The sequence below is a fragment of the Peromyscus maniculatus genome, chromosome 9, assembly GCF_049852395.1.
Source record: "Peromyscus maniculatus bairdii isolate BWxNUB_F1_BW_parent chromosome 9, HU_Pman_BW_mat_3.1, whole genome shotgun sequence".
NCBI lineage: Eukaryota > Metazoa > Chordata > Mammalia > Rodentia > Cricetidae > Peromyscus > Peromyscus maniculatus.
The window spans coordinates 57437871-57457095 of NC_134860.1; the positions used below are offsets into that span (position 1 = coordinate 57437871).

A 19225-nucleotide genomic window follows, 5' to 3' on the forward strand; every position below is an offset into this window, starting at 1 on the left:
CCAAACTGGAGAAAGTCTAAAATGTGCTTTGAGCATCCAGGGAGCAGGGATTGATTCTGATTCTGACAGGCTGCCAGAGGCCCAGCTCAGAAGTGGTCTGCAGAGCCTGCCACCCTCACCCACAGGATCCCATCAGAAAAAAGACAGCTATGTATTAGAGGCCAGGTATGGGACAGCCATGTCTCCTCAGTTATGGAGCTAACGGGTAGCAGTGGGGGCGGGGCAGGGGGGGATGGGGCTGGGCGAGAAGAAAGATTCTGACACCCATATCTGAACATACAGAGGAACAAAGACACACAGAACCTGGATGGGTGGCTACCAGCTGTGAGGTACCGCCCCCAGGGGCTAGCTGGACAGATTTGAGGACAAGAACCCAGGGTAGCAACGGTAAGACCGGAGGCGTGCACCTGAAATGGGCACGGAAGGCATGGAACGCTGGCTGATTTGCCTTGCTGGGGCTGGGGCTTGAAAGAGCCAAGGAAATGTCTTAAAGTCTGTCCCTCAACCGTAAGTTTTTCTGATTTCACCGCAATCAAGAAGTTTACGCCAGCTTCACACAAACGAAACAGGAATCCAAGTGAGTGAGCAATCTGCAGAAAGCGAGGTTCGTATGATCTGTGCATGCACCGAACAGGAAGTGTATCCTGCTCCAATTACACAGGACTGGTCTCTGGTAACATAATGCCCCTTTCCTCTCTCCCAGAACCACTCGTATTGATGTTTTAGCACTGGTGAAACATGGTTTTTAATTTCACACCTCACAGAGCCCAGCTGAATGCTTCATAACAACGGAAACGTTGGGCCAAGCGCGGCAGACAAGCTGGGAGAATAGCTTCCCCTGATGCCTGTGTCCTGGGACTGCAAGGGGACAGACAGCTGCTAACAAACTGGTTGGCTAAGGCCACAGAAATGTGTTTTCTGGTGTTGGGCTGCGGGCGCCAGTCTCTCCTGACAAAACTGTGTTAACACTGCGTGCAACAAACTGAATCTCTTTCCCTGGAGCAAAATCGCCTCTTATTTCTTCCTTGACTTCTTTTTGGTGGTGTCATAAGCACGAACTATTTCCTCCTGGGTAACAGCTCCGTGTTCTTCTTGAGAAAAGGCATACCCGTCTACGGAGAAACATACAGAAGTGGATTAGGGAACATGCTGGACCAGTACTTTCCAACCTTCCTAATGCTGCGACCCTTTAATTCAGTTCTTCGTGTCGTGTTGACCCCCCCCCACCCCCGCCATGAAGTTATTTCATTGCTACTTCATAACTGCAATGTTGCTGTGATGAATTGTAATGCAAATATCTGATACGCAGGATATTTGATATACGGCCCCTGGGAAAGGGTTGTTCGACCCCAAAGGGGTTGTGTCCCGCAAGTTGAGAAATCCTGTTTTAGACTAAGGATGAACTACGTTCCAGGAAGACCCCATTGAACTGTGTGGTCACGGGACTTTCTTAGCCGTGGATACAGAGACCCGAGATGAAGATACCTGTGAAAGCAAAGGGGACCATGATCAAGAGGGAGTGTGGTGGCAGGGGCTGATCAAACTGGGGTGGCAATGGCTCAGAGCGGAAGGAGTTCGTTTTCTGCAGCTGTGAAAAATACCATGGACTGGGTGAGGTATAACCCGGAAGTCTGTTTGGTTTACAGTTCTGTAGGCTGGGAGTCCATTGTCAAGAGGCAGTACCGGGGGGGGGGGGGGGGGGGGGGGGCGGGGAACCTTCCTAACTGCAACATAGCATGGGTGGGGGGGGTGACACCCCACTCCTGGACGACAATGTTAGTCCATTGGCTGGACTAGAGCCCAGGTGGCACTATCACCCCTACAGCTCCCCCTTAACACCATCACCATAACAATTACATGCCCCCCATGCATTCTGGGGGACATTCAAACCACAGCAAGCAGGTTTTCTAATTTGGGGGGCTCAGTGTGGAACATGTAAACATGGGCTAGTGGGCCTATCAAGAGGCACTGTCCCCCCATCTGCCTGATGCTGTTTATGAGGCCCCTAAACATGTCAGGAAAGACACCCCTAATAGCGAGGCCGACAAAGCACAGAGGATGCTTGGAGAGTTCCAGTTCATACACTGGGCTGCTTCTGGCTGGTAAGCAATTGAAGTGGGTTTGTTTCTGAGTGACTGAGGGGAAGGAACACCGGAAGGGCAGATTCAATGAATGGTTTCATGCCCACAGAAGGACGGGGCCTCACAGGGTAACAGCAAAGCAAGTATCACAACCGGTCTGCACACCGCGTGAAAACAGCTCAAGGACGCCGCCCACTGACAACGCGTGCTACTACAAGGACGCCGCCCACCGCCCAACACATCATACTACGTTCCCACTTCACAGTTGAGCAAATTAAGGCCCAGAGACTCCTTTTACTTGCCCAAGGTCACAGAGCTGGGAAGCAAAGCTGGGCAGTGTGACCTACTCACTTCTGACACCTCCTGCTGTGGCCGAGGGACAGAAAAGTCCCCTGGCTCAGTTGGATGTCCTGGCCAGAAGACAGCAAGCACAGTCAAATCCTGATGGTCCTAAGGCACCTCTGTCTTCCTGCTTACGCTTTATCGATGGAGCTTTCTGATCACTGACACACTATTTTTAAACTTTTTTTTTCCCTTTTTTGCAGTATGGGGGGATGGAACCCAAGGCCTCCTGCATTCTAGGTAAGTGCTCCCCGAGTCATACCCCTGCCCTCCTGCCATCTTCTCTAAAAGGAGAAAAAGAAATCAGACAAGGTGAGCAGGTGTCAGCTGGTGGATCGGGCTGTTCATTTCCTCAGCTTTGATGGAGAGTGAAGTCTGCAGGGTGTAAAGACACAGTCACCAGCAGGACAGGCTGACGGAAGGCTGTAGTGGAAAACCCCATGGCTATTGTTCGTACCCAGAAGCCCTGTCCTCAGGTTGGCTTCCTGCCCTTCAGGAGAAGGAGCCTGCCAGCCACTCTCCAGAAAGCCCCAAGGATTCCTATGCATAGTGGGCAGAGACACTGGGGGTCCCCTGAGGACACAGGGTCTGAGCAGTAGGGAGGATATTTCAGACTTGGCAGTCACAGGAGGGAGGAGGGAGTCAGGGAGCCTGAGAGAGCAGGGGAGGTGGGAAGATCAGCCAGTGTGAGCGCAGACCGCAGAGATGCGCACTCCTGCCTGCTGCCCATTTCCAACAACAATGAATCCCCTCAAACAGGAAGTCCCACCATGCGGGAGGCATAGGGAAGCAGATGCCAGTGCAGTGTGAGTCCCATAGCCTGGCAAAAGCCAGATGGAGGCAGCCAAGAGAGAGGCTTCGGCAGGTGCTTACTGTGCAAGCTGGGAAACTGACTTTGATACCCGGAACCCACATAAAGGTGGAAGGAGAGACAGACTTGACAAAGTCATCCTCCAACCTCCACATATACCTGGGACCCCCCAGAAGTGAACAGAGGCAGAAGCCAGCCTGGTGGAAATTTCCACTGAAGCCATGCCCTGCCCTCAGGGCCTGGGGACAGGGACTTCCTCATGGGCTGTCCACACAGGTGGCCTTGCTCCACACATCCTGCTTCTGTGAGGTAAGGAACAAAGGCTGTGTCTCATCCCTGTTCCCAAAGATCTTCTAGAAATGGGCCATGGCTTGCTGGAGCTCTCTGGGAAGGGGGGGGGGGCTGCTCCCCTCTGCCTCCTCTCTGTCCAGGTCCCTGCCCTGACCACACACAAGATGTGCTGTGTGAGGCTATTTACAGCAGTCCAAGAGGACAGCCTTTTCCTTGGAAGGGTTCAAAGCAAAATCTAGTTCAAAACACACACATACACACACACACACACACACACACACACACACACACACACACACACACACACACACACACAAGACCCCAGTGTGTCCTTTGGTACCAGGATTGCTTTACCACAGTTAAACTTGACAATGTTCATTCTCTAGTATTCTAACAAGGAATGTTTTGTGTATCTTTGTCCCAGCAGCTGCCCCTGGATGGGATGTACTGCTGGAATGATGCCTCTGGCTTCCCCTGTGGCTGTGGCTGCTGCAACCCACCAGGGGAGACCCTTCAATCTGAAGGAAGCCATTGTGGCCAAGGGCAGGCTTCCCAGAGAGATTCTAGAAAAGAGGCTAGAGGGGAGAAGACCACTGTGCTTCCTCTAAGAAGATGTTATTCTTAGTTGGCTGGGCATCTGTCTTGGATGGTGACCAGATGGCTGGAGATCCAGGGGCACAAAAGGGAACTTCTTGTCCTTGCTCGGCCATTACTAGACTTTGTAACCTTGGACTCTTGAAGCTGTCTGGGTTTGGGTTTGCTTCTCTTGAAGATGAAATGGCCTGGGACAAGACATGCCCTAACTCTAATAGCTCCAGCCTTTCCTGAGGGCTCCAGGATGCATCATCCTTGAAAACTGCTAAAACGTTTTAGGCCTGATGTTTGTGTGTGTGTGTGTGTGTGTGTGTGTGTGTGTGTGTGTGTACTGGCTGGTTTTGTGTGTCAACTTGACACAAGCTAGAGTCATCAGAGGAAGGAGTCTCAGTTGAGGAAATAGTTCGATGAGATCCAGCTATAAGGCATTTTCTCATTTAGTGATCAATGGAAGGGCCCAGCCCATGGTGGGTGGTACCATCCCTGGGCTGGTGGTCCTGGGTTCCATAAGAAAGCAGGCTAAGCAAGTCCTGTGAAGCAGGCCAGTAAGCAGCTCCCTCCATGGCCTCTGCATCAGCTCCTGCCTCCAGGATCCTGTCCTGTTTGAGTTCCTGTCCTGATTTCCTCTGGTAATAACAGCAATGCTGAAGTGTAAGCCAAATAAACCCTTTCCTCCTCAACTCACATTTTGGTCATGGTGTTTTGTTGCAGCAACAGAAACCCTAACTAAGACGGGAGCTTATGGATGAAGGTTATGAATGAATGAATGAATGAATGAATGTTAAAACATAAATATTATTATGGTTATCAAAACATAGGTAAACGAATAATTAAGACTAGTTAGGGGTATCCTTTTGGACACCCAACTCTGGAAGGGTCTTGATCTCATGGCTATAAGGTGTCCTGTGGGCTGGCAAGGGGCTGCCTCAGTTCATTCTAGGTGAGGGTTTCTAGGCTTCTCTTCAGAGAGACAGGTAACGCTCTCATCCTGACCTGTTCTCAGGTGAGCAGAGTGTGACCAAATGCCCTTCTTGAGGCAGAGGATGGTAAGTTCAAGGCCAGGTGGGGCAACCGATTGAGAAGCTGTCTCAAGATGGGGAGCAAAAAAAGCGCTGGGTCTCTTGATCGGCGGCAGAGAACTTGCCTAGTGTACCGTTCTGGTCCCTTCTTGAGTACAAAACAGAAGGAAGCCGGGAGGATGTGCTGATAGATTTATTGGAAGGCGTCAGGGTTTCCCTGGCAGAAAACTTCTCCCTTTAGAAACCAGGTCTGATGGGAGTTAGGTTGGCACAGGTCCAGGGAAAAGACAGGCCCCCAGGTCACTCACTGACTCCACCGGCCAGCTCCGAAGCCTGACCAGGAAGCAGGATATCTTTCAAGGTTAATCTGGGGGACATGTAACTGGTATTTGCATCCCTATGGGGAGTCAGGGAGAAGCTCCAGCTCTCTGCATTTCCCACTTGAGTTCATCTTCAGGAAGTCTTGGGGACCAGAGGAAGCATTCCCTGACCTAACTTGGGAACCTCCCTGGCCCCTGCCCCTAGATCCTGCCAGAATCTATAGAGGACTCACGGGAGGGGCAGAGATGGAGTGGTGTGTGGTTTGTGCTTTAGTTGTTTTGTCTTGTTGGGGTGGAACATTTGGTGAAGTTGATAAAGTAAAGTCATTCCACGCCCCCCAACCTTCCCCTCCACCCCCTACCCCACCCCCACCAAATCTTTAGAATAAAATCCTTACATTCTATTCCTTTGATCCTAAGATCTGATAGTAGCTTAATAAAAGTAGAGTTTCAGAGATGATGCAAACCATGGTGCTGGTGAGGAAATTTAGATTGTGTAGGAAACACTGATCTCAGTTATTATTATTGTACACCAGCAGTATAGTGTCAAGAGCTGTGTTAGTCTTTTTTTTTTTGTTGTTACTATAATGAAACATTCAAAGCTGAGAACCTTATGAAGTAAGAAGATTTATTTCATCTCACAGATGTGGAAGTTAAAGGTGGAGGGATCCTATCTAGTGGTGGGGCCTGCTGGCAGGGTTCCAAGGTAGCACAGGACAGCACATGGCAAGAAACAAGGATGTGCATGTGACTTCTGGTCTCTGTCTCTCTGTCCCCTCCCCTGACACAGTCACAAGGATTCAGTTATGAGGGCTCTGCCCTGAAGATTGAACCTCATTCTAATCATTGCTAAAGATCCTGACTTAATTCAGTTCTGTCCCATATACAAACCGTGGTGACAGAACACTGAAGATCAGAGCCTCTCGGGGTTCCAGGGAGGCTGGGGTCTGTGACAGCAGGACAGTTGGAGGGGGACATTCCACAGGCCTTCTTAGAGCCAGAGCTCTGAGCACTTGAAAGTCTCATCAGGAATGGCAGGAACAATCTACGTTGTTTAATAGGCTCTAGTACTACTCATTAAGGATTGAAAGTTTTTTGAGATTTTATTGATTTTTATTTTATGTGTATAGGTGTGTGTCTAAATATATATCTGTGCACCCTGTGTGCCTGCAGAGACCAGAAGAAGACATCAGAATCCCTGGGACTGGAGTCACAGATGGTCCTGAGCCACTGTGTGAGTGCTAAGTATTGAACCTGGGTCTTCTGGAACAGTAGCTAGTGTTCTTATCTGCTGAACCATCTCTCTAGCCCTCCGTTAAAGGTTTTTTATAAATGTGGTATGGTTTTAGAAGCTGTCTTATTTCTTGCATTTGTTCAGTAGACTTTCTTTTTTGACTGTTGAGTGTTGACTTAAGAAAAATATAAGGTTGTTGTTAAGATAGTTATAACTTTCCCCTAGATATATGTGAACATATGTAATTGTTTTTGATATGGAAGAATGAGCCCCGGCCTTGTGCAGGCTGAGTAAGAGGTCTGTCACCAAGCCCTGTCTCCAGGCCTCTTTTCACTTTTTAAGACAGGATCTCACGGAGTTGCCCAGACTGGCCTTGAACTCACTTTGTAGTTTAAGCAGCTTTGGACTTGTGATCCTCCTGCCTCAGTCTCCTGGCCCAGCTGTACATATTCTTTCTGTGATTACTCCAAGACATTTGTTGGGGAAGCTGTGTGGTCCACAGTGTGAATGCATCCATCCTGAAGGCTTTATATACTTCATGTGATAATGTGTAAGGATGTCTTATAATTGTATTTTCTTTTTCCAGAGGAAAAAGTAGAAGCTTTGAGAAATACATACACTACCCAGAGCTACTCAGCTAACTGGAAAAAACAAAAACAAAAACAAACCCACAACATCTAGCACTCACCAAACCTTTAGGCCCAACATTCTTCTTATTTTATGCCCCAACAACCCTAGCTGGGTTCTCGCATTTTACAAATGCAGACACAGAGAGGTAAAGTGGCAGGACAGGAACCTGGTGGTGTGAGTCCAGAGGGGGACCCAGCGGTGTGAATCCAGAGGGGGACCCATGAAGTATGGGTCCAGAGAGAAATCCCTGCAGTGTGAGTCCAGAGGGAAATCTCTGCAGTGTGAGTCCAGAGGGAAATCCCTGCAGTGTGAATCCAGAGGGGGGGCCCCTGCACTGTGAGTCCTGAGGGGGACCCCTGCAGATTGCTGTCCTTGGAGGATCCCATGAATCTTCATACCCTGACTTCTACCTCATACTTCCAATATGGCTATGACCTTGATAGAACCCATGGCAATGACCTACAAGCTCAACACAGCACTACAACCTGTTGTATATGGGTGCCTTCTGATTGAGCTTCTGATTTTCTGCCTCCAGGGCTGTGCTACACCCCTCCTAGGGGCTGTGGGAAACAGATAGAAGGAGTGGAGTGCTGACAGGTCACATAATCCACCCTTCTCTCCCTGTTGTGGAATATTATTTTAAGATGTGTTATATTTGTTTGTGCTGTAGAACATTTATTTAATGATACAAAGACGTGTTGCATTCTTTTATGTTGCATTTGTTTAAGTCTGAGAAGCTATGCTACTGTGCCTGTCTAAAACACCTGATGGTCTGATAAAGAGCTGGCTGGCCAATAGCAAGGCAGGAGAAAGGATAGGCAGAGAGAATAAATAGAAGGAGAAATCTGGGAGGAGAAGAAAGAGTAAGAGAAGAAGGAGAGGAGGACACCAGGGGCCAGCCACCCAGCCACACAGCCAGCTACAGAGTAAGAGTGGAAGTAAGATATACAGAGGTAAGAAAAGGAAAAGCCCAGAGGCAAAAGTAAAATGGGTTAATTTAAGAAAAGCTGGCAAGAAATTAGCTAAGCTAAGGCTGGACATTTATAATTAAGAATAAGCCTCTGTGTGTGCTTTATCTGGGAGCTGGGTGGCGGGGCCCCCAAAAGAGCCAAAAGAGTCAAGAGCAAAAACAACCAACAATATTTTGGCGCCCAACATGGGACTAGTGTAAAAGAAAATCCAACAACATCTCTCCACTGAAAAAGTCTCCGTTGGCAGGCAGAGCTCAGCTGAACTGCCCAGTGGACTATCAATATATGTTCTTTGTGAGCACCCACCTTCAGCTCTCAGAAAGTGTTCTTACCTATCAGGTGTAACAGCCATCCCTGGCCTGGCTGCCCCATTCACCCTGTTGCCTGCCACCCACTGCTACCCACTGTCACTTACGACTGACACACTGCTGGATGGAGCCTGCTCGGAAGAGGGTCGGGGGTGTCTTCTTGCTGAGTCTCTTGATCAGACGGTCACGCTCGTTCATCCTGCAAGAGAGCAAAGAGGGTCAGGGGCCAGGTTGTCCCAATACCTCTCTGAGGGATCCAGACAACTTCAGACTGAGAGAAGGGGCAAGAGGGGCCTCCTGTGTTCAGAGGGTTTGTTCCTCTCCCAGAGGCATCAGACATAGTGCATATGCTCTTTGGCATGAGGCAGATATCTCTCTATTTCCCTCCTTCACCTCTCTCTCCATGTTGAAACCAATCCCAGAATGGGATTGTACTTGGAGACTGGACCTGCCCTAGGGTAAAATGACAGAGAGATGGGCGGTGATCCTCATAAAGAAAGGAGATCAGGACTCAGACACACACAGAGGGAAGTCCATGTGAGTACCCAGGTAGAAGGCAAGAGAAACTGCAGACGTCAGCCCTGTGGACATTTCTGGTTTAGATTCGGAGCTCAGTACCAAGGGGTGGCAGTCTTCCCTGAGGCACATGGTCGAAGCAGCTGGAATTCTGATCAAACAAGACCCCCCCCCCCACTACTGTTTGCAGAAAGCTCAAGCACCCTAAGTGCCTAGAGCCTGAGGACACCTGTGCTGATCTCGGCCCCTGGTGTGTACCCAAAGTACAAATAACAAAGAACAGAATTGACTTCATTAAAATTAAAAACTTTAAACTGGGCACAGTGGTGCATACCTGTAGCTCCAGCTATTTGGAGGCTGAGACCCAGGTATTACTTCTGCCCAGGAGTTTGATGCCAGCCTGGGAAAAATTGATAACAAGATCCAATCTAAACAAAACAACAACAACAACAAACAAACAAACAAACAAAAACAAGTGGGGCTGGAGAGATGGCTCCGTTGTCAAGAGCACTTGCTCTTGCAGAGGACTTAGGGGTCAATTCATTCCTTCAAATCCTTTGTTCATGTTTCAGTTGGATTGTTTTATCTTTTTGCTGTTAAGTCATAGTGGTTTCTCATGTATTTTAGAATCAAGCCACATCATGGTTCATAATCATCCATAACTGCGGTTCCAGGGGATCTGATGCCCTCTTCTGGCCTTGGACACCATGCATACACGTGGCACACACACATACAAGCAGGTCAAACACCCACACACAAAATTTTGAAAATCTAAAAAAAGTTAAAATATATGAAAGGACATTACAAAACAGCAAGAAAGAGGCAACTACAAAATGGGAGAAATATTTGCTAATTAATCATATCTGATAAGGACCTGGTATTTAAAATACATAAGTAACTCCTGTGAATGAACAGCAAAAAGATAAACAATCCAACTGAAACATGAACAAAGGACTTGAACAGATTTTTGTACAGTGAAGATACACACTGGTCAACAGGCACATGCCAAGATTGCCAACATATTCACGACTGGGAAAACACCAATCAAAACCATGGTGAGTCACCATTTCACACCCACGAGGACGGCTATAAAAACAGCAAACAAAACAAACTTTCAGAAAAAGATGAGGGTTGGAGCAGGTGTGGAGAAACTGGAACCCTGTTATATCAGTGATGGGACTACAAGGGGGTGAAGTCACTGCCCCTCAGGAAGCTAGTCCGAATCAATGAGATCACTGAGACACTCTACTCCTAGATACTCAAAGTAACTGAGAATGGAACCAGAAGATACCTGCATACCCACACCCACACCAGCATTATTCACAGACATCCAAGGGTGGAAACCCAATATCCATCAACTGATGAATGAATAAAAAAAAATGTGGTATATCCATTAAAAGGAGTATTATGCTGTGTAGTTTAGAGGAATTCAGCCACGATCCATGATACACACAGATACACTTTGAAAACATACCTGGTCCCAAAGGCTGGGCATGAGTATACAAAATTCCCAGAGTAGGCAAATATGTGAAGACAGAAAATCACAAGCTGAAGCTGCCAGTGGCTGCAAGGCAGGGGGTGGGAGCAAGGGGTGGAGGCAGGGGGGTGGAGGTGAGGGAGGGGTGGGGGGCAGGGCGGGGGGGGGGGAGAGTGAGTGTTTAAAGCAGGATGGGTTCCTAGGGAGACGGACATGTTCTGAGACACTGGCAGGGATTCATAATATTGGGAACACAAATGCCACAGAACTGTTGGCTTTAAAAATGACAAATTCTAAGTTATATAAATTTCACCACAACTGAACACAGGAAAATTCAACTTTAAAGAAGGAGAAGTTGGTCTCGACTCAAGACCAGCTCCCTCCCATCCTCCAAACTGCTGGTGTCTTTGCAGCTCATTTCTCTGGTGCTGCAGGGGTGTTGAAGTAAAGTGTTGTCTTTGATTACCCCCCCCCCCCCCCGCCGTGTCCTGTGCTGGCACAAGCAGGTATGCTAGCTGGGATCTACTGGTGTAGAAGGTGTTAGGTAAACACGAACTCAGCCTAGCTATGAGCTACGTGCAGTCTTGGTGCCTCCCCAATAATGACATTGAAACTGAAGCTCCGACAAGTTCTCACAAACAGGAGGCCCTTTTTAGAATCTGACATACCTTGGAGGAGGTGTTACGTTCCTGTCCTGGAAAATAAGCAGTCATAGGAGGAAGGAGGGGCATGCTGGGAAGGGTTGCGCTGGAGAAAAATAAACTCCCATGTCTGAATTTCTCCTAGGAAGCACCCCCCCCTCCCCGACACCAAAACTCACATAAACCTGGAAATCAAGCTGCCCAAGAGCAGGAGTGCAAGGCAGCCCGTGACTACTGGATGGTTTTTAAACCCACCCCCCACCCCATCCCCCGCCCCGGGGAATCCTACATCACAGAAGATGCCATAACAAAACTTCTAAAAGATGAGTTATCTAAAAGAAGGCCATCTTTAAGTTATCAGCTGCTGGGCATTCTTGAAAGCATGTGCAGGGCTTGCCTAATGGGCTCAAGACCCTGGGTTCATCCCCAGCACCCTAAAAAACAAAAACCAGCAATAAGAACAAAATGGAGATAATTATGATAGGTCCCTTCCCTTAAGGCACAGCCAGACTCCCACCAACTCAGAAGGCACTGGAAAGTATCACTTGCCTCAAGTGATGGCTTGTTCTTGGTTGTCAACTTGACTACATCTAGAATCAACTAAAACCCAAAAATGGAGGGTCACACCTGCGAGGGACTTTTGCTTAATTTGAAGTGTGAAGATCTACTTCCAATCCAGAGCTTTGAGGTGTAAAGACAAGCCTTTAATCAACATCTTTAATCTAGATGTAATCTGGGCCACACCTTCTGCTGGCAGTCTATATAAGGGCATGGAAGAAGGAAGCTTTTTCTTTGCCTGCTTGCTCTCATCTTGCTAGCAAGTCCACTTCTTCACTGGCACTAGAGCCTGCTTCTTCAGGATTCCAGTGTCTACTGAAGACCAGTAGAGATAGCCTGCCTCCTGGACTGAACAACTACTGGGTTCTTGGACCTTCCATTCATAGGCAGCCATTGTTGGATTAGCTGGACCACAACCTGTAAGCTACTCTAGTAAATCCCATATATATGTTCATTCTCTAAGTTCTGTTACTTTAGAGAACCCTGACTAATACACCTCAGAAGCAACTGGAAGACCACATCTAAAACTGAATTTGTTGTGTTTCCACAAAATCCATTCTAGCAAAGTGCTGATGATCTATCTACTATTTAGACTGCAGCTTTAGTGCTTAATGCTCTGAAAAATTTCTAGAATCTTCTCTGAGTTGTTTCTTCCATTTCACCCTGTTGAGCTTAATACAATCTCTGCCAGCACACTCATGATCTTATACTGTGTTATTTATATGCACAGTGAGGTTCCTCAGAGATTGTCTTCCTGCACTTCACCCAGGGCCTACCCCAGGCTGAGCACAGAGCACTTGGTTAACAATATCAAGTGTCATGGACTATGCTGGGACTGCCTGTCCTCTTCTCATATGTACCTATGGTGTGACCATGACAACCTTTGCCTCTTCATGTGTCTTCTAGGACAGTACCAAGCTCAGGCTGTAGTAAGTTTGCCAAAGTGGCCCAAATAAATTCCTCTGTATTATTCTTTGAAAACCATAGAATATCTATTGTCTCCCAGGGAGGAGAGCTCATTCCAAATGTAGAGAATGTGAGCAGAAGTTTGAATTTGTGGAGAAGAAACACTGTATTTTCTTTAAATTTCAGGTTGCAAAGAGTTGTAGGAAGCCAGTGTAACTGAGGGCGCAACAAGGTTAATGGACAATTTAAATTCCACTCCAAAAATAAGAAGGCAATATTTCCTGTCCTCCATGGACTCAACTCCCATCTTGGTATCAGAGTTGGGGGCTGGGAGGCAGAGGCTGGCAATGGCATGCTGCTTACTCTCCTTGATCCCAGACAAGCTGTTGGCTGGTGGGGATTAAGGGATGCTTCTGAGGGTTGGAGGAAATCTTATTTTCTTACAGTGTAGTTTGGGCAAATTCCGGCCAAAAGAAGAATTTGTCTAAGAAGTACAATACCAAATGGGTAAGCAAAGTAAAGGGGAACAAAACAGATTCTCGGTCTCAGAATAGGTGGCATCTGGCAGTCTACATGGCCAACAGTCAGGGCAGAGGTAAAGGCGGAGAGGCTGTGGGCAGAATGCTGAGGGCAGCATCAACAGAAGAGGGTGGGGTGCTCCTGGCATCTGACAGTGTTCTGTGGTGCCTAACAGCTGGGATGGTAATGGGAACAAACCGTAAGCTCAGGAGGGAAGTTCAAGAGGAAGCGCACACTGACAGCACTGTCACCCTGTCCTTGGCTGCCGCCCTGTCCCCGGGCCTGCAACAGCAGCCGAGAGAGAACTGGTCAGATGGCTGTTCCTCAAGACTGGAATCATGTTATCAGAACGTGTTAGCTCAGAAAAATGACAAAGACCATGTCAAGTCCCTGCTTGGAGAGACCTGGAGAGCAGGAGGTGGAGGGGATGCATTCCACTACTCTTGCTGAGTCAGGTTGATGACTCTGGACGCCAGGTGTTAGAATGAGCCTGGAAAAGTGGTAGGAAGAAGAAGATCTATAAGGAACCACAGCCTGAAAACCCAGGTTCCCACTGACCTCAGACCTCAGACTGGGAGTGGAAGAGCTCACGATCCCAAATGTTCACAAGAACAGATAAAGAAGAGCTCGGCCTCTACTCTCTAGCCGCAGGGGGATTCAAACTGCTAGAGAAATGTGTGATTCTCTCCCACCCATGCCAGCCGTGACCAAGAGGAAGTCTGGGCTTGCACCCTGAGGACACCATCGAGAGGCTGTCCGGCAGCACCTCCTGCAGACAGAGAGCCCACGGTCCTCCATGACAGCCACTGCTGCACTGTCCTTTTTCTGGAGTGCCAGTGGAGAAGAGTGGGGTGTCCACAGGGAACTGGGTGTCTACCTCCAACCAGAACGGTGTGAAGGCTTTCCTCCCCCTGCTCATTGGGAGTCAGGGGAGCTCAACTAGAGAACCAGAACCCATAGTATCCATAGAGAACATCTGAAGAGCAGGAACTTCTCCCCCTGCCCAGCAGGCATCCGCGGAGGTCATTACTTCTATCCCTTGACAAGCACAGGCTGCCATTTAAAACGCCAAGTCTCTAATGTCCAGATTTTATCACCAAGATAACAGGGACACTGGAATTATCAAATGGACGTTAAAGTGGTTATGACAAAATAGCTTCAATGAGCAATTATGACCAAATTTAAAATAACAAAAAATTTTGGCCAGAAGATAAAAAGAATTTTAGAACCAAGAAACATAATAACTGAGATAAAAAACGTTAGCAGATGGGCTCAACAGAAAAATGGTAGGGGAGTAGAAATAGTCAATGGACTAGAAGGAGTTGGAATGGTAGAAATCACCCAGTTTGAACAATCGAGATAAAAGAGATCAAAAGGACTGAACGAGTCTCAGGGACCCGGGGGCGGGGGTGGCAGAAGATCTAACATCCCTCTCCTCACAGTCAGAGACAGGAGGAAGCATCTGCGCCGGAAGGCACTGGGAGAAATAATGGCTGAACGAGTCCCAAATTTGTTGAGAAATCAAAACTTACAAATTCTGAAAGAGAGAAACACTGAAGAGATGCATGCCAGGAAAGGATTTAATTCAGCGTACCAAGGCGGGGGAGATGAAGGTAAGATCTCAAAAGTAGTCAAAGAGAGACAACGCCCTATCTATCAGGAATACTAATTGGAACATTAATGTGTTTGTCATGAAAAACTACTGAGGCTAAGAGGAGGAGGAAGAGGAGCCGTTTTTCCCCACTGCTGGAGAGCAGCCAGCCAACTCACCAAAGAGCTGTCAGCCCCGGGAAACTATCTTTCAGAAACAGGAGAAATGAGAATAGGAAATTGAGAATTTGTAGCTAAAGACATTTTTACACACACACAAAAAAGCGATGGTCTATAAGATTGAGGGCAAAAAAGCCACATGGAATGAGTCTTTCTTCTTCGGTTCTCCAAGTTACACTGGATGAGCTGAAGTAGAAATTAAGCACTATCTGATGTGTGCTGAGAAAATGGTTATAAATGAAGACAAAGAAAGGATATAAAAGGAAATCATGTTTCAGTGCATCACTAAAGTTGACAGAATGAGCAATAGAGTTAGCAGTTACGTTTCTGTAATGAAGTCTAAAGCAGAGTTAAGAAGTGAGTCTAAGATACAACCCACAATCACAGTAGAGACCTTACAGTGGAATACAAGGATGGTTCAATACACAGAAGTCAATGAAAGTAATCCACCTTGTTAATATGCTAGTTGTTCTTACAGACAAAGCATCTTATTAAATTTCATATCCATTCATGGTTTTAAATAAACAAAAATCCTCTTAGATTAGATGCAAACTCTTGTTGTTTGTTTATTTTTATTTTTCAAGACAGGGTTTCTCTGTGTAGCCCTGGCTGTTCTAGAACTCACTCTGTAGACCAGGCTAGCCCTGAACTCAGAGATCTGCCTGCTTCTGCCTCCAAAATGCTGGAATTAAAGATGTGTGCCACCACTGCCTGGACAGATGGGAACTTTTTAACTTGACAAGAAAACATCTATTTAAAAAAGCTCCACAGCTAATACCACATTCAGTGGGGAAAAACTGAATGTTTCCCTTGGGAACATAGCAAAGATGTTTGTTCTTACTATTTTTTTTTGAACAGAGTTTCTCTGTGTATCACTGGTTGTCCTGGAAATTGCTCTGTAGACCAGGCTGGCTTCAAATTCAGAGATCTGTCTGCCTTTGTCTCCTGAGTGTTAGGATTAAAGGCACGTGCCACCACGCATGGCTGTTCTTACTATTCTTACTTAACATGGTGCTAGAAGTTCTAGACTGTGCAATAAGGCAGGAAAAGCAAATAAAAACATAGGGTTCAGGATATAAGTAGTAACAGTGCCTGCATTTGCAGATGATAGATGGTCTAGAAAACTTCAGGAAATATATATATCAATATTCAGACAGAATACTTGTAATAATAATAAGCGCATTCAGCAAAGTCACATGATACAGACATGCAAAAATACAAAAATGGGCACGTAGCAATGAATACATGGACTCTGGAATTAAAAATACACAGCTTACAACTGCTCAAAGAAATATCTGAAATATCTATAGGCAAAGCCAACAGATCATTAATACTATTGTGAACTGAAAACTGCAATACTCAAGTCAAAGACCTAAATAACTGTGGAGAGACTTGTCATTTGCATGGATTACAAGACTGACTACTGCTAACTCTCCTCAGTTTGCTAAAGTAAAGGTTTAATGTAATTTCCAGCAAAGTCCCAACAACATTTTTGCAGCACAGGTAAGGTTATCCTTAATAGGGCTGCCTCAGTGGTTAATGTGCTTGCTGGATGAATAGCAAGTGTGAGGACTGGAGTCTGGATCCACAGAATCCACATAAACTATGGGTGTGTGGTGGCCCTCTACAACTGTAGCACTCAGAAAGTGGAGTCAGAGGGTCCCCAATACAAGTTGGCTAGCTAGACTAGCCATATCAGCCAGCCCGGGGTTCCAGCTGAGAGACTCTGCCTGAAAGAATAAAGTGTGACATGATTAAGGAAGACTCCTAATATCAACTATGTACCTGCTTACACACATGTGAGCATACATGCACATACACAGTTACACCACACACAGAGACACATACAAAAAAAAAGATTATACAGAATATGGGAAATCATGAACAATTGCTAACAATCCTTCCAGAAAAAAACAAAACAAAACAAAACAAAAACACTACAGTGGGGGGCATCAGTCTTCCTGATTCGAAGATTCGGGACATTCCTGTAGTTATCCAGATACTGTGGCATGGGCATGGGTTTTATACGCACACAGATATAGATGGACTAGAAAAATAGAATTTAATAGAGTAGAATAACCCAGAAGCAACAGCCCCTCCCCCAAACACTTCCTAGGTCATTGTTTTCTCTTCCTTTGTACTGTGGTGGGGATCAAATCCAGAGCCTCACATGCTGTGATGGTTTAAAAGAAAATGGCCCCCATAGGGAGGGGCACTATTGGGAGGCGTGGCCTTCTGGGAGGAAGTGTGTCACTGTGGGGGTGGGCTTTCAGGTCCCCTTTGCTCAAGCTTCACTCCGTGTGACAGTTCACTTTCTGTTGCCTCAAGATGTAGGACTCTCAGCTACTTCTCTAGCACGTTGTCTGCCTGGACACTGCCATGTTCTACCATGATGATAGTGGACTAAACCTTTGAAACTGTAAGCCAGCCCCAATTCAATGTTTTCCTTTATAAGAGTTGCTGTGGCCATGGTGTCTCTTCACAGCAATAGACACGTGGGATAGGCAAGCTCTCCACCACAGACTCACACCGCCGCCCTCCATTTAACTTTTGACAAATGAGCAAAAGAAGTTTGGCGAAGAAAAAGCCTTCTCAATAAATGCTTCTGGAGAAGTCATGCACACACAGGCAATAAAACAAAACACCACCTTAAGTCATGAACCTTATTATACAAGGTTAACTTAACATGCACCACAGACTTTACAGCAAAGTATAAAAATACAAAACTTTGAGGAAAAAAAACAGATTTGGGTGGCAATGTGGAATGCAAAGAGTTCTTAGACTTGTCACCAAAAGCATAACCCATAAGGAAAATGGAACTCAGGTGAAATTCATGACTTGTCTTCTGAGAATATTCCACCATGGGGCCGGAAGGGCAGGCTTTGGATTAGAGGCAGCACTTGTGGATCACACATCTGACACAGAGCCAGTATCTAGACTATATTAAGAAGTCTCAGAACTCAGTAACAGCTAGATGTAGCTATTATTATAGATAATTTGGCTAGAAAATGAACAAAAATGGTGAAAGATATCTCAACAGAGGTAAGACCCAGGTGGCACACAGACACTCAGCACCATGAGATGTCAGGGAAATGTGAACCGAACTCACAAGAAGTCACTGAACACCCAATGGCAGCAGGGTTTGCTCTCAGGGACTGGGAGGGTCACTGCTGCACCCACCACCAGACATGTAAGATGCCATGGCCTCGCTGTAATACAATTTATAACCAAAAGTGCTACAATCTTGTGAAAACGTACTTTAAGATGATGGCATTTACATCTGCATTGTATCTCATAAACTGAATCAGACGATTGTGGCTAACGGGCAGCCCGAAATGACAACCCACAGAATCACGAGCTAAATGAATGGCAGCTTTTCAAAACCGACAGCTAGCCCAGTCTGGTGCTGCACCCTGCAATACCAGCACTTAAAAGAAAAGTAGGACTGTCTTGTAAGTTCGGGCTCCCTCTGGTCAACACAGTGAGTTCCAGGTGAGCCTGGGTTGCAGTGTGAGCCCCTGTCTCAAAACCGAGTATGAATAAACAAAAATTAGATATATGGAGCTGGAGAGAAGGCTCAGTGATTCAAAGCACTCATTACTTTTGCGGTGGACCCAAGTTCAGTTACCAGCACACATCATGGCTCGTAACAGCTCCAGTTCCAGGGGATCTGACACTCTCCTCTGTCCTCTGCTGGTACCAGACACACATGTTGTGCACATACATACATTCAGACAAAAAACTAACAGATAGAAAGTAAATCAATCTTAAATACATAACACTAAAAATCTTAACTATAAAGCAGTAATAGATATAAAAAGTAAATCTTAAAAACAAGTATGTAGCTACCATAAACACAGCTACTGCACTCCTGGACATTTGTCTCATAGAAATGAAGATAATGCTCTCAAAAGTTTTATGGAGAAATATTTATAAGTGTCTGATTCATTCCCAGGCCCCAACTTGAGAACCAACATGTCCTTTCATGAGTGAATGGCTAAACCAGGTGTGGCATACCAATATCATAGAATATTACTCGGCGATAAAGAGGAAAAAAAGTAGCGATAGAATCAACAAGCTGGAAGAATCTTTATCAGGTGGGGTATGGTGTTGATGCACAAAGGGAACACACTCTGTGATTCCATTTATGTACGTTCTACTCTTGAACTGACAACACTGTCACACTAGAGAACAAACAGCTCACTGGCTGCCTGGAGTCGGGGGCAGCAGCTGGGGG

The 19225-nt window shown here is 46.5% G+C and overlaps 1 protein-coding gene across 16 annotated transcripts in view; it reads right to left on the reverse strand.

The window, feature by feature from the left end:
• Window positions 1-720: 720 nt before the first annotated feature.
• Window positions 721-19225, reverse strand: part of Atp8a2 (ATPase phospholipid transporting 8A2) — a 592551-nt gene continuing 574046 nt past the window's right edge. For all 16 annotated transcript variants that reach the window (XM_076545122.1, XM_076545120.1, XM_076545123.1 and 13 more), the window contains 2 exons: window positions 8709-8800; window positions 721-1112 (listed from right to left, as the gene is read on the reverse strand). In XM_076545122.1, coding sequence (XP_076401237.1) covers window positions 1015-1112; window positions 8709-8800 — 190 coding nt within the window. In that variant the 3' untranslated portion in view covers window positions 721-1014. The remainder of the gene's footprint in view (window positions 1113-8708; window positions 8801-19225) is intronic.